This window comes from Oncorhynchus kisutch, linkage group LG17, assembly GCF_002021735.2.
Source record: "Oncorhynchus kisutch isolate 150728-3 linkage group LG17, Okis_V2, whole genome shotgun sequence".
In the NCBI taxonomy this organism is placed as follows: Eukaryota; Metazoa; Chordata; class Actinopteri; order Salmoniformes; family Salmonidae; genus Oncorhynchus; species Oncorhynchus kisutch.
Window position 1 is genome coordinate 64,391,817 of NC_034190.2, and position 16,054 is coordinate 64,407,870.

A 16,054-nucleotide genomic window follows, 5' to 3' on the forward strand; every position below is an offset into this window, starting at 1 on the left:
CAGATTTTGCAGCTCTTTCAGAACATCAGCTGAATGGATTTGGGAGAAGGAGAAATGGGGAAGGCTTGGGCGAGTTGCTGTTGGGGGTGCAGTGCTGTTGTCCGGGGTAGGAGTAGCCAGGTGGAAAGCATGGCCAGCCGTAGAAAACTGCTTATTGAAATTCTCAATTATGGTGGATTTATCAGTGGTGACAGTGTTTCCTATCTTCAGTGCAGTGGGCAGCTGGGAGGAGGTGTTCTTATTCTCCATGGACTTTACAGTGTCCCAGAACTTTTTTGAGTTAGTGTTGTAGGAAGCAAATTTCTGCTTGAAAAAGCTAGCCTTGGCTTTTCTAACTGCCTGTGTATAATGGTTTCTAGCTTCCCTGAACAGCTGCATATCACGGGGCTGTTCGATGCTAATGCAGAACGCCATAGGATGTTTTTGTGTTGGTTAAGGGCAGTCAGGTCTGGGGAGAACCAAGGGCTATATCTGTTCCTGGTTCTAAATTTCTTGAATGGGGCATGTTTATTTAAGATGGTTAGGAAGGCATTTTTTTTAAATATCCAGGCATCCTCTACTGACGGGATGAGATCAATATCCTTCCAGGATACCCCGGCCAGGTCGATTAGAAAGGCCTGCTCGCAGAAGTGTTTCAGGGAGCGTTTTACAGTGATGAGTGGAGGTCGTTTGACCGCTGACCCATTACGGATGCAGGCAATGAGGCAGTGATCGCTGAGATCTTGGTTGAAGACAGCAGAGGTGTATTTAGAGGGGAAGTTGGTTAGGATGATATCTATGAGGGTGCCCGTGTTTAAGGCTTTGGGGAGGTACCTGGTAGGTTCATTGATAATTTGTGTGAGATTGAGGGCATCAAGTTTAGATTGTAGGATGGCTGGGGTGTTAAGCATGTTCCAGTTTAGGTCGCCTAGCAGCACGAACTCTGAAGATAGATGGGGGGCAATCAGTTCACATATGGTGTCCAGAGCACAGCTGGGGGCAGAGGGTGGTCTATAGCAGGCGGCAACGGTGAGAGACTTGTTTTTAGAGAGGTGGATTTTTAAAAGTAGAAGTTCAAATTGTTTGGGTACAGACCTGGATAGTAGGACAGAACTCTGCAGGCTATCTTTGCAGTAGATTGCAACACCGCCCCCTTTGGCAGTTCTATCTTGTCTGAAAATGTTGTGGTTTGGAATTAAAATGTCTGAATTTTTGGTGGTCTTCCTAAGCCAGGATTCAGACACAGCTAGAACATCCGGGTTGGCAGAGTGTGCTAAAGCAGTGAATAGAACAAACTTAGGGAGGAGGCTTCTAATGTTAACATGCATGAAACCAAGGCTATTACGGTTACAGAAGTCGTCAAAAGAGAGCGCCTGGGGAATAGGAGTGGAGATAGGCACTGCAGGGCCTGGATTCACCTCTACATCGCCAGAGGAACATAGGAGGAGTAGAATAAGGGTACGGCTAAAAGCTATGAGAATTGGTCGTCTAGAACGTCTGGAACATAGAGTAAAAGGAGGTTTCTGGGGGCGATAAAATAGCATCAAGGTATAATGTACAGACAAATGTATGGTAGGATGTGAATACAGTGGAGGTAAACCTAGGTATTGAGTGATGAAGAGAGAGATATTGTCTCTAGAAACATCGTTGAAACCAGGAGCTGTCATTGCATGTGTGGGTGGTGGAACTAATAGGTTGGATAAGGTATAGTGAGCAGGTTAACTTTGGATAAGGTATAGTGAGCACCTTACTGTGAAATGCTTATTTACAAAGCCTTAACCAACAGTGCAGTTCAAGAAAGAGTTAAGAAAATATTTACCAAATAAATATGAGTAAAAAAATTATAAAAAGTAACAAAAATAACAACGGGGCTATATACAGGGTGCCCCGATACGAATTGGAGTAGGTCTAGGGTGTCCAGGAGGATGCTGTTGATATGAGCCATGACCAGCCTTTCAAAGCACTTCATGGCTATTGACGTGAGTGCTACAGGGCGGTAATCATTTAGGCAGGTTACCGTAGTGTTCTTGGGCACAGGGACTATGGTGGTCTGCTTGAAACATGTAGATATTACAGACTCAGTCAGGGAGAGGTTGAAAATGTCAGTGAAGACACTTGCCAGTTTGTCCGCACATGCTTAGAGTACACGTCCTGGTAATACGTCTGGCCCCGAGGCTTTGTGAATGTTGACCTGTTTAAAAGGTCTTGCTCACCTCGGATACCGAGAGCGCTATCACATAGTCGTTCAGAACAACTGGTGCTCTCATGCATGCTTCAGTGTTGCTTGCCTCGAAGCGAGCATAAAAGTCATTTAGCTTGTCTGGTAGACTCGCATCACTGGGCAGCTCGTGGCTGGGTTTCCCTTTGTAGTCCGTAACCGTTTTCAAGCCCTGCCACATCCATCAGAGCCGATGTGATAGGATTCAATCTTAATTCTGTATTGACGCTTTGCTTGTTTGATGGTTCATCGGAGGGCCGAGCAGGATTTCTTTTAAGCATCTGGGTAAGTGTCCCGCTCCTTGAGCTCGATGCAGATATTGCCTGTAATCCATGGCTTCTGGTTGGGATATGTACATACAGTCACTGTGGGGACAACGTTGTCAATGCACTTATTGATGAAGCCGATGACTGAGGAGGTATACTCCTCAATGCCCTTTGATGAATCCCGGAACATATTCCAGCCTGTGCTAGCAAAACAGTCCTGTCGCGTAGCATCCACGTCATCTGACCACTTCTGTATTGAGCGAGTCACTGGTACTTCCTGCTTTAGTATTTGCTTGTAAGCAGGAATCAGGAGGATATAATTATGGTCAGATTTGCCAAATGGGGGGCGGGAGAGAGCTTTGTATGCATCTCTGTGTGTAGAGTAAAGGTGGTCTAGAGTTTTTTTCCCCTCTGGTTGCCCCATGCTGGTAGAAATGAGGTAAAACAGAAGTAAGTTTCCCTGCATTAAAGTCCCCGACCACTAGGAGCGCCACCTCTGGATGAGCATTTTCTTGTTTGCTTATGGCCTTATACAGCTGGTTGAGTGCGGTCTGAGTGCCAGCATCGGTTTGTGGAGGTAAATAGACGGCTACGAATAATATAGATGAGAATGCTCTTGGTAGATAGTGTGGTCTACAGCTTATCATAAGATACTCTACCTCAGGCGAGAAATACCTCGAGACTCCTTTAAAACTTCTTATGGATAGGGGGCAACATTTTCACATTTGGATGAAAAGCGTGCCAAGAGTAAACTGCCTCCTACTCAGTCCCAGATGCTAATATATGCATATTATTAGTAGTATTGGATAGAAAACACTCCGAAGTTTCTAAAACTGTTTGAATGATGTCTGTGAGTATAACAGAACTCATATGGCAGGTAAAAACCTGAGAAAAAAATCCAACCAGGAAGTGGGAAATCTGAAAGGGAGGGGAATGAGTCAGAGGTCTGCCAGCAGCCTCGGTCTCATGGCGTGCGGTCATGAGAAAGTTACCTCTCGTTCCATTGCTTTTCTAAAGAGAAATGAATTCTCCAGGTGTAACATTATTGAACAGCCCGAAATCACCCCCCCCCCCTTTTCTCAGTCTTTTCTTCATGCAAATGAAGGGATTTTGGCCCGTTCCTGAGAAAGCAGTATATCAGTTGCGTTGGACTCAAGTAGTCAAGACTATTGATAAGGGTTTGGCTCGTGACACCTCTTTGAAATAAGTCTTAAATCATCAAAACTTTATTAAACTAATCAAGTTTTGGATGTGAGTAAAAACCCTGTGGGAAAGTATTCAGACCCCTTGACTTTTTTTCACATTTTGTTACATTACAGCCTTATGGGCTGTCGTTTCTCTTTACTTATTTGAGCTGTTCTTGCCATAATATGGACATGGTCTTTTACCAAATAGGGCTGTCTTCTGTATACCCCCATACTTTATCACAACACAACTAATTGGCTCAATTATTAGCTAACTAATTAGCTCATTAAGGAAAGAAATTCCACAAATTCACTTTTAACAAGGCACACCTGTTAATTGAAATGCATTCCAGGTGAGCACAAATTCACTTATGAAGATGGTTGAGAGAATGCCAAGAGTGTGCAAAGCCATCAAGGCAAAGTGTGGCTACTTTAAAGAATCTCAAATATAAAATATATTTTGATATAATAATTTAACGGATACATACCCGAACAAACAGAGCACAAAATGTAATCAAAATGTTGTTTTAAAGTGTCCTATAGTTTCCTTATAAGTACGATCAGCAATGTTTTGTATTTTGTTAAATATTGAACCATATTTAACAAAGCACAAACTTTTTTTAAACTGTTATCGGGCTACCTTCAGACGAGTCTTGTGAGCGTCCTAGAGCAAAATAGTTTCACCAACGTACGTGTTGGTGGGAGTCTCACCTTTCCATAGAGGGGTCATATTAGTGTGTAGCCCAAACTGTTCGGACGCTACAGACAGAAGTGACGCTTGTGGGGGTTGCAGAGCAAAATGGATAACACCATTGTGTTTGAGACACGTAGGCCAAACCGTTTGGATGTTTTCATGAGAAGACCGATTTTCGGGACAAACACCACTGTAGCTTGGCCACCTTCCACCGCAGATGTGAAAGGCCGCCATTTGCAGATGCGTTGGATTGAGATGCAGCTCATGCAAAAAAACATAACTCTAGTTTAGACAGATTTTGTTGGGGATATTTATTATAATGCTAATTAGATTTCCACTTTAGATGGTGTAGAAATATACCAAGTCACTACAAAAATAACTCAGTTGCCGGAGACGAAGGAAGCCGCTCAGGGATTTCACCATGAGGCCAATGGTGACTTTAAAACAGTTACAGACCTAAGTACAGGCAAAATCCTAGAGGAAAACCTGGTTCAGTCTGCCTTCCAACAGACACTGGGAGATGAATTCACCTTTCAGCAGGACAATAACCTAAAACACAAGCCAAATCTACACTGGAGATTCTTACCAATGAGACAGTGAATGTTCTTTAGTAGCCAAGTTAAAGTTTTGACATGAAAAGCTATAGCAAGACCTGTTTGTCTCGCAATGATCCACAACCAACTTGACAAGCTTGAATCAATTGGAAAATAGTAAATGGGAAAATGTTGAATAATTCAGGTGTGGAAAGCTCTTAGAAATGTACCCAGAAAGACTCAGATGTAATCTCTGAAAAAGGTGCTTCTGGAAAGTATTGGCTGAGGTGCGTAAATACTTACGTAAATTAGATATCGATACATTTGCAAAAATGTGTAAAAACATGTTTTCACTTTGTCATTATGGGGTATTGTGTGTAGATGGGTGAAATAAAGATATACTTCATCCATTTTGAATTCAGGCTGTAACAACGTGTAGAATAAGTGATGTATGAATACTTCTTGAATGCACTGTGCATCTGGGGAGCAGATGGATAGGGAACCTTTACTGAACTGGTGAATACTATCCCAGGAATACCACTGAGCCATAGGTCTTTATTAAATGCCTTACATACATAATAACACACTGTACCAAAGCATGTAGCTATGCAATTACCGAAGTCATCCACCCACAAATAACTATTACAAGCTTCATGAACGGTAGAAGCCTAACTAAGATCCAATTTCAGATTGAAAGGTTGTTGTGTAATGGCCTAATTAAAGATATATGGTGGAGCAATCATGTGTCCTACACAATCCTTTTAATGTACTATATTAAGGCTCCTGGGCGAAGTTTCCACTACGTACAGATATAGGATCAGCGTCCCCTTCCCCAATCCTAACCTTTAACATTAGTGGGGGGAAAAACAAAACTGACCCAAGACCAGAATCTAAGGGCAACTCCACCCCACACCTTTAGTAGGCACACGGTATGCTAGAGTCCCACCTGAAGCCAGGAATCATCTTAGCGAAGCCGATGACCTTCTGGATGCTGTAGCTGACCAGGTCAGCCAGGTGGGGCAGCATAGAGAGCTTGGAGCCATCGTCCTCACTGGAGTCTGGGCTGCCTGCACTGTCCTGGTACATCATCAACAGACTGCTGAAGTTCATCAGCTTGGTGTCCACAGACTCTACATACACAGAGAGAGATAGAGATAGAGAGAGAGAGAGCGATACAGAAACACAGAGAGAGCGCGAGAGACAGAGCGAGAGACACAGAGCAAGAGAGAGACAGAGAGAGGGAGAAAGAGCGTGAGAGAGAGAGAGAGTGAGAGTTAGAGAGAGACAGAGCGAGCAGAAATATAATAGTTAATGGGGAATGTAAAAATGGTTGCTAAAAGAAGCAACAGGTTTACAATGAAAGGTACTGCCCATTATGCCATTATGTAGTGTAGAAGTAAGGCAGGGATACACATGTTGTTAAAGAACCTTGGTATACCTGGACACTATGTTTGAGAGATAACATTTTTTTTAAAAGACACCCAAGGCAGGCATTTTATAAAAGCAAAATGTATGGTACACAGCAGCTGTATAACAAACCTCGGCGTGGTGTGATTGTGAATTTTTCCACAGCCAAGTTATGGCCTTTGGTTTTACCCTATCACTGACCTTTGAGACGTTTAATGCCAACACATCTTGCTAATGGAAAATGTGATTGTGGTGCATGTATACTGTGTGTATGAGTGCTATATGTGCGTGTGCATGTGTCCCTCACCTGGTGAGTGGTTGAAGGAGTCTGAGGAGGCATCTGACAGAGAGTGAAGGGAGGCTGCACGACTGGCACTGCGTGTTACTGGGCCCTCTCGCACTGGGGGCTGCAAACACATACAATTAACATAATGCAACATATTTTGACTTGTCTTGGAACGTGCACATAGAAGTGATTAATAAAACAGACCCATAATCACTTGAAATGAGAATGGTAAAACATTACATTAACATCATGCAATATCTGTAGTTTAGTATATAAAAACAATATTGCAAAAAAAAGTGAGGACGTGAGCGGCTCGGCTAGTTTGACCAGTACTGACCCTGAAGCGTGAGAAGTCAGAGTAGGAGTCATCATAGGTCTTCTGGTGGGCCTCCACCAATGAGGCGATGACCTGACTCTGCTCGTCGTTCAGCCTAGGTCTCAAGGCCTCCCGCGCCGCCTCTTCCTCCTTCCTCTTCTGGATCAGGTCCTTCTTCCTCTGCACCTCCTCATCTGTCAGGATGACTGGGGCAGAGAGAGGCGAGGGGGAGACGGGTGAGAAGAGGAGCGGTGGGGGAGAGCGAGAGAAGGAAGAACACAGCTAGCTTGATTGCCTCACACAGGAGCCTCAGATCTACTGACAACCGTGTTCGTTAAGTGACTGTCACTTGCTGTTTTCTTCACACAAACAGCAGCTAGCTATGGGAGACTCTAGAATGTGTAGGCTAATAATCTTCCAAGGAGAATACCATAAGCACCACGAGTGCTGCAGTGTAATCTGAGCCGTGCTGTTTCTCAAACTAATCTGACAGACAAGAATACTTGTACATGCCAATACACCATGTGTCAAACTCATTCCACAGAGGGCAGAGTGTCTGCGGGTTTTTGCTCCTCCCTTGTACTTGATTGATGAATTAAGGTCAATAATTAATAAAGAACTCTGGCACTGCGTGTTACTGGGCCCTCTCGCACTGGTTGATTGATGAATTAAGGTCAATAATTAATAAAGAACTCTCCTCACCTGTAGAATAATAGTGAACACATCAAAACTATGAAATAACAAACAGAATCAGAACCCAAAAACATAAGTAGCCACCCTTTGCCTTGATGACAGCTATGCACACTCTTGGCATTCAACCAGCTTCATGAGGTAGTCACCTGGAATGCATTTCAAATAACAGGTGTGCCTTGTTAAATTTGTGGAATTTCTTTTCTTATTAATGCGTTTTGGCTAATCAGTTGTGTTGTGAAAAGGTAGGAGTGGTATACAGAAGATAGCCCTATTTGGTAAAAGACCAAGTCCATATTATGGCAAGAACAGCTCAAATAAGCAAAGAGAAACGACAGTCCATCATTACTTTAAGACACAATGATGAAACTGGCTCTCATGAGGACCACCACAGGAAAGGAAAACTCTTGAGTTACCTCTGCTGCAGAGGAAAAGTTCATTAGAGTTAACAGCCCCAGAAATCATCAATTAACTGCACCTCAGATTGTAGCCCAAGCAAATGATTAAGACACATCTCAACTGTTCAGAGAAGACTGAGTAAATCAGGCTTTCATGGCCAAATTGCTGCAAAGAAACCACTATCAAAGGACACCAATAAGAAACTTCCTTGGGCCAAGAAACCCAAGCAATGGACATTAGACTGGTGGAAATCTGCCCTTTGGTCTGAATAGTCCAAATTTGAGATTTTTGGTTCCAACCGCCGTGTCTTTGTGAGGAGGAGGTGAACGGATGATCTACGTATGTGTGGTTCCCACCGTGAAGCACAGAGGAGGTGTGATGTGCTTTGCTGGTGACACTGTCTGTGATTTATTTCAAATTCAAGGCACACTTAACCGGCATGGCTACCAGAGCATTCTGCTGCGATTGGCCATCCCATCTGGTTTGCACCTAGTGGGACTATCATATGTAAGGTCTATTTGACCAAGAAGGAGAGAGATGGAGTGCTGCATCAGATGACCTGGCCTCCACAATCACCCAACCTCAACCCAATTGAGATGGTTTGAGATGAGTTGGACCAGAGTGGGAACTCCTTCAAGACTTTTGGAAAAGCATTCTAGGTGAAGCTGGTTGAGAGAATGCCAAGAGTGTGCAAAGCTGTCATCAAGGTAAAGTGTGGCTTTGAAGAATCACAAATATCATTTATTTCGATTTAACACTTTTTTTTGGTTACAACATGATTCCATGTGTCTTATTTCATAGTTTATGTCTTCACTATTATTCAACAATGCAGAAAATAGTCCAAATAAAGAAAAAAACACTTGAATGAGTAGGTGTCTAAACTTTTGACTGGTACTGTATATATTTTTTTTTTAATGGGACACAATACACCCATCTGATCCACGCCTGTCTCAATGGACTAATCCATTGTGGAGGCCGCGGGGATGGCACACCAACATCGACCGTTCCTATCATTTTCTAATCTACAATGTTTGCTTGGTTACGGTAATTTCTGTTAATGCGTTCAATATATTATTAGTCTTTTACCGTTGTCATTGTCGAAGTGAACACGTTGTTCGAGGACCGCACAACCTAGGCTACACTTGTGAGGAGCAAGTTGGTTTATTTAATTCCATTTAGGAGTTGTCAATATAGTCAGACTTTTGTTTGTGGTGCTCCTGTCAATGTTGAGTAAGGACACGCAGCGGATTATGCATAGAAGTATGCCCAGGCTACCTGGCTTGCGCACAAATGTGTGCCCATTTGGGGATCTGATATCTGAAATATCTTACCAGCTCTCATGGTAACCACTCGGCGTGAAAGGAGAAAAAGGTATTGCTCTTATCTGGTGGAAACGTCATAAAATAGGCCTACCTGATTACTTCTTATCCCTGGCACAAATAGCCTATGTCTAGAGCTCACTGAGCAGGAAACTGAGGGCCCAGAATATTTTATACAAATGTTGCAAGTTTGCTCGTGCCAGCTTCAGGCCAGACCCAAGTTCCATGTTTCAGGCCATGTGTAGCCAATGTTTTTACCAGGATATTTTCTATCTACAGGCTGCAAGGTTAATTATTGTTGGCTTTATGTAGGCTATTTTAACATAGTTGGCAATGACAATATAAGTTATTTTATTAAAACACATAGGGTGTGTCTATATAGGGAACAATAACGTTTAAAAATGTAAATCAAGCGATTGGTCGAAAGAACAAAGTACTCTAGGTTGCCCAGGATATAGACAGTGTATACAAATATAGTCAGGGACAGCTTTACTACACACTAGTAAATAAATAGAAACTAAACTAAAAGCACATTTTAGTTTCAATGATGAAACAAATAATCAGACAGACTAACTACTAAATAACTGTAAATAACTAGCAATAAAAAGCTAAAAGCCTTTCCTGAATGTGAATAGGGCTGAGAAATGTCAGGGACCTCATGATATCACTATACTTAGGTGCCGATATATATATTGCGATTCTCACAATTCTATGTGGATTGCGATTCTGCTGCTCTTGAACTACTTGTTACTTTAATTTCTTATCCGTATTTCTTAAAGCTGCATTGTTGGTTAGGAGCTCGTAAGTAAGCATTTCACTGTATGGTTGTATTCAACGCATTTTATTTGATGTTCCAAACACCATATGTGTGCTGCACATGGACAAGATACAACATGAGAAAACGAGTCTCAGTCATGGAAATAAAAGTGCTGAAAACAAATTGGCTCTCTATGAAGGAAAAATATGAGAGTTTTGTTGCAGGTACAGCCAACTAGCACAAAAATTATATTGTGATTGTCAAAACGATACAATATATCGTCAAAAATAATACCCCAATATGCAACTATCAATTCCCCCCCCCCCCCATCACAAAATGGGAATCATCTTCATGGCAGGGCAATCTTGTCATGCCTGATGTTTTCTACAAACTCCTGCACACTTCATTAGCAAAAAATGTCTTTTACCACCCATGTCAGAAAATGTATTACGCAACAGTAAAACAAATGTTGCCTGTTTCACACATGGATAGATAGAATTCCTGCTAAATCAAGTTTGTCTGCCATTAACAGCAGCTGTGGTCAAATACATAATGTTTATCACTTGCCAATAGTCTTCACTGAACAGCAGATTGAAGGAAACGTACATGATGTAGGTGATAAAACCAAAACACTTTAGGAGCTGACTAACCACAACCAGGCATCTGGTTTGTGTTATATGCTAGCTTTTGGACTAGTCGACTGCGGCTAAACATTGTATTTAATCTATTGCCATATTTAAGGATTATCAACAATGGCAACAACACACAGTAAAACTGTTCAGAACTAGAGTTGGACGAGCTTTACTCTGATAGAATCTTATTATACAACTGCTGCCTGGCTGACATCAGGCCAGAATGGGACACCGAGTAGCCCATCTAGCATGGCATAGTCAGAAGGACCACCGCCGCAGCCAGGCAAGCGTGTGGTAATTTCCCAGAGTTCACCAGCAATAGTCTGCTGTGCTGTCTGGATAGTATTTCACAGTGCCTTTTTGTTTGGATGGCACAGCGGTAAAGTGTGAGACAGCGGAGGCCAGAAAATCGAGCTGTTTACCACAAAATTGTTCACATTTATTCATTAGCCTCATGCCTGGATCGACATGGCAGAGGACTGAGCTGCAGGGTGAGAGAGAAGATTAAGAAAGAACAAAAGAAGGAGAGAGAAGGCGAGAGAGAGGAGATAGTAAGGAGAGTGAAAGAAAGGAGAGGAAGGAGAGAAAGGAGAAGGCAAGAGAGAAAGAGAAAAAGAAAGGAGAAGGAGAGAAAGGAGAGAGAAAGAAGGCAAGAGAGAAAGATGAGAAGAGAGCAGAGAGAAAGAAGGGAGAGGAGAGAAGGCAAGAGAAATGGGAGAAGTAGAGCGAGAAAGAGGAAGGAGCGGGAGAAAGAACGAGCTAATGAGGAGAAAGAAGTATAAATAGGAGAAATAAAAGGAGAGAGGAAAGGAGAGCAAAGGAGTAAGAGAGCAGAGAGGGAGAAGGATATAGGGGGGAAAAGGAGAGCAAGAGTAGAGAGAAAGGTGAGAGGAGAGTGAAAGAGAAGGACAGCAGAGAGAAAGAGGGGGAGAAAGAGAGGAGAGAGAAAGAGGAGAGAAGGCAAAAGAGACTTGGTCAGAGTGAGGGAAGCAGCAACTATGTGAATTTGTAAGCGACTTTATTAACAGAGCTGATAAAGTGCGAGGGAGAGACGCTCTAGCAGGTGTAGGAGGGGCCTTGGGGTGTGAGTAATGTGAGCAAGTGATACAGGAGCAAGGATGAGGGAGAGAGAGACAGCAACCAACCAAACTTGCGCTAGTGTACTAACTTCTAGTTTGTCACAGCTAGTTTATTTATCATTCAATAGGATTATGTGGTACCTGTTTTGACTACATCAAACTGAGAGAAGCTAGCTAGCTAGGCTAACTAAGGCATCATGCGCTTTCTCCTTGTCCTACAGATCCAAATAACACCTCTATTCAAATTATTAAGTAGCAGCGTACCTGTTGGCTCTTGGTTGTTGTAGCATATCCTTCATTTGAATTCCATTTTCCATTGATTAAATCATCTTGTAACTTTGCCACACAGGGAGGCTCTATGACTGTAGTTTCGCTTTGACTTGTGAGTGGCCGACAACAAGCCACTGCATAGGATATGGCGACATTCAGTTAACGTTTTATCCACAACTCTGTCCATCGCCATTGTAATCTGTGAAGCCAAAATGTTCCCAAACAGAAGATTTAAACTATTTTCTCGGGGCGCGGACATCGACTCTAGGGTGTTAATACTCTGGGTCAGGATATTGTTAATATCACCACAACTACTCCAATCCCTCTAATACTCAGAGAAAGTAAGGTAGGAGGCACCTCCATGCAGAATGAGCACAGAGGCGCTATTCCTGGCAACCCTGCAGCTTAAGGGAGCATGAGTAATTGTGTACTGCTCACTGATTTGGCAGGCTGCGCCGAGTGGGCAGGCCTGCTCTGTTGTCTTGGCACTAACACTAACAACTGCGGACAATGTGGCTGGATCCTCAGCATGGCAGCGGTGCTTTGAAGAAGCAACAAAAAAATCTTTAGGGGCGAGGCTCGGATTGACCAATTACAGTGTTAAGACTACACCCACGGGTCATCAATGTCAAAAGTCATTAACACACACAAAAACATGATTTATTAATGTGTACATACAGTGCTAAATGAGACACATACCATAACTGTAGCAGTCCAAAAAAGAGGACCAACAGGCAACATTTAAAGAAGATCAACATTTTAACACTTTAAATAACCGCCTCCGATTGTATCCACATCAAGCTTAGCACAGCTCGACAATTGCTCAGTCACCATGCTCATCCAATCGCAAGTCTCATTCTGTGCCAGACCTCTGCCTGAAATGTTTCATACCACATAGTTTTTTTACATGAGTGAGGTCCACATGACTGGGGCATGCAGCGCCAGGCAGCTCCCACCTCATCCATGACCCCATGGCCTGAAGCTATAGCACTTGTGCAGACATAGAGGCCATTTTAGTGGTTTGAATCCTCTTCATTTTCCAGGGGGCTCATTTAGGCTTGTGACTGTTTGCAGGCTAGGCTACAGGGCAGCAGCACCACTCTGTATCGGACCATTGTGTAACGGGCAGGAGAAAGAGTATCATTGTTGGACTGGTCTTTATTTCTCTCCCACTCTTTCCCCTTCTCTCTTTGTCACCTCAAAATGCACAACTTGTCTATTTTCATAACCATGCGGATTTATTGGTGTTCCGGCACAGTAAAGTGGAGGGTATTTCATAAAGCAGGATTAATATGACTTAGCCAGTAAATGTCTAAATATTCTGAAACCACCACATATTTTCTAATACAGTAGAGAATGTAAAACAGTACAGCCCTGGCCGAATGCAACCTAAATGTGACCGACCGCCTTGATTCAATCTTGTGTAGCAAAATTAGAAAGTGTTTTTACATTGGATAAAAGCAGACACAGAGAGCTACAAAATGGTAAATCATACAATATATTTGAGGAACAATGGGTAAGTAATTCTGCTTTGAAAGTTGCAAAACTTGTATCTTCACTTTTGAGAAAATGACCTGAACGTTTTGGTACCAACTGGAGAGCTCTTCTTTGTCTACACCCATTCACCATCGTTCACACCCTCTTAAGCTTTAGCCTGACCCATCTCTAAGGGTTGACACAAGCATTCTGTACTAACAGCAGCAAAGCACCCAAGCTAACTGGCTAACGACTTCCAGATACAAATGAGAGAACAGCTCACTGAACATTACTCACCCTAGCAGAGCTAGGCTGTTTTTATGTTATCCAGAGCGTTGGTGGCTGCAAATGTGCTGTCAGATTGTCCGTTCGTAAATTCTGAGCATTTCACTCTCTGAGCTTTCAGAGCGCACACTGGACACTATTTGATGAGGTGATCCGAGCATTCTGACCTCACAACGGCGACTTTCACAACATTGGCGACTTTGCTAGCAACTTCCAGACACAAATGAGAGAACACCCCACTCTGACCACTTTACTTGCCCTAGCAGAGCTGGTTAGGCTGTTTTCATGTTATCCAGAGCGTTGGTGACTAACTGTGCTGCTGCCAACAATTTAATTATTATTTTTTGCTGGACGCTTACTGACACCAGTCATATTCAACGAGTGTTGAGCGTTCATAAATTCATCAGTTATTCTGCGCTCTGGCACAGTCAGATGAGAGTGCTCTGAAATCAAAGTAGATGGCAAGACTGAATTTACAAAAGCACCTGAAATCGTTACTTGCATAGTGGAGACTTTTGTTAAGACATTTGGCTAGCTAGGTAAACAATTAACCATAATCCCAACTCATGACGTTACTACCCTGCATGAATCTGCAAGTAGCTAACAAACCAGGTTCAGTGTTAGCTAGCCAACATTAGGCTATAACTAGCCAAGCAAAATGGCTCAGATACGAATAACAAGATCATACACGTAACGTTAGCTAGCGAGTCAGCTAACAGTACACTAACTTGAAAGAAAATACTGTCAAAATTTGAAATGTCTAAAATCTGAAAATGTAGCTAGCTAGACTATCATGGATGGACGCCTCTTCCTGTTACAGATTCCAAGGTTGCCCTTAGTTTGAAGATGTAATCCGGAGACAGGTGTTCTTCATCTCCTTAGCTATCATAAACTAATTCCACTGATTTCAATACTCGGTCCTCCAGAAAATGGAGAGCAACACTTATGCAGTTCTGCTATGTAAACTTTTTTTTAAATTAAAACCAGCATTAGACAGGATTACCTACACTATATGGCAGACTAATCCGAACTCATCTCTCGGCATGTCCAGCCCACTCATTATCTCAGCCAATCATGGCTAGCGGGAAGGTTACTTCCTTTTTCTGTGGCTAAACCAACTGGGCTTGTAATTAAGTAATTTTATTCATATTTACTGATGGCATACAAGTTCGTTATTAAGGCACATGAAAGTTTACATGTTCCAGAAGGCATATCTGCCAAAAAAGGCATTTTGATTTAAAATTAAGATTATATTTCAAATGGCTCTCGTGTGAAGTAGTGACCCGCAACATATGCCTAGTTTCCTGAAACAGGTCAAAAATACAGATATCTAAAACATAAAGAGCATGTCCAGGCAACAATGACTATGCATGAATGTACAGTAAAACAGATTCTACTAACATTATGTACAGTACACTGTACTGCTTTTTTACATTAGGCCTATATGATGTAGTCTTTAGCCAGCATGAGCCTAGCACTTAAAGTGCTGAAGTTACTGTATTTATGACCATAGCAATCAGTCTCTGAGCACTCACACTCCTTCATCATGCCGATGTCCACGCAGCGTTTGAGCCGGCAGGCCTGGCAGTGTCGCCGGTTGTCCTTGGTGATGGTGCAGCTGCCGTTGAAGGGGCAGGTGAAACTGGCCTTACGCTTCATGCTGCGTCTGGTGGGGACAGCGAGACAGATATTGAAACCTGGCTCACTGACATGTTCAAATATACACAGAGACATTAAAAACACTGGATTTATTTTGCAAAATGGAGGCAGATGGGATTATTACTCAACTGGATTACATTTGCAGACACACAAACGGAATAAGACACACTACCCCTCTCACAGAAAAAAACATATCATGAGCAGTCACGCAGCGTGCCCTTTGAAGTAGAGGTCGACGGATTAATCGGAATGGCCGATTAATTAGGGCCGATTTCAAGTTTTCAAAGCAATCGGAAATCTGTATTTTTGGACACCGACTTGGCAGATTTTACACCTTTATTTAACTAGGCAAGTCAGTTAACCTCTAGGGTATGTGGGACGCTAGCCAATATCACTGGCCAACATCCAGTGAGATTGCAGAGCGCCAAATTCAAATACAGAAATACTCATTATAAGAATTCTGAAAAGATTCAACTATTTTACATCGGTTTGAAGATTAACTTCTTGTGAATCCAACCGCGGTGTCAGATTTAAAAAAATGCTTTACGGCGAAAGCCGCAGCAGACAAATCATTACAAACAGTAACCAGCCAAGTAGAAGAGTTA

General features: G+C 42.6%; 1 protein-coding gene across 2 annotated transcripts in view; it reads right to left on the bottom strand.

Annotated features, from left to right (window-relative positions):
* The window catches only part of LOC109908093 (vitamin D3 receptor A), a 92,133-nt gene that overhangs the window by 13,320 nt on the left and 62,759 nt on the right, over positions 1-16,054 (bottom strand). For both annotated transcript variants that reach the window (XM_020506545.2, XM_031794354.1), the window contains 4 exons: positions 15,326-15,456; positions 6,905-7,089; positions 6,589-6,688; positions 5,821-6,004 (listed from right to left, as the gene is read on the bottom strand). In XM_020506545.2, the coding sequence (XP_020362134.1) occupies positions 5,821-6,004; positions 6,589-6,688; positions 6,905-7,089; positions 15,326-15,456 (600 nt within the window). The remainder of the gene's footprint in view (positions 1-5,820; positions 6,005-6,588; positions 6,689-6,904; positions 7,090-15,325; positions 15,457-16,054) is intronic.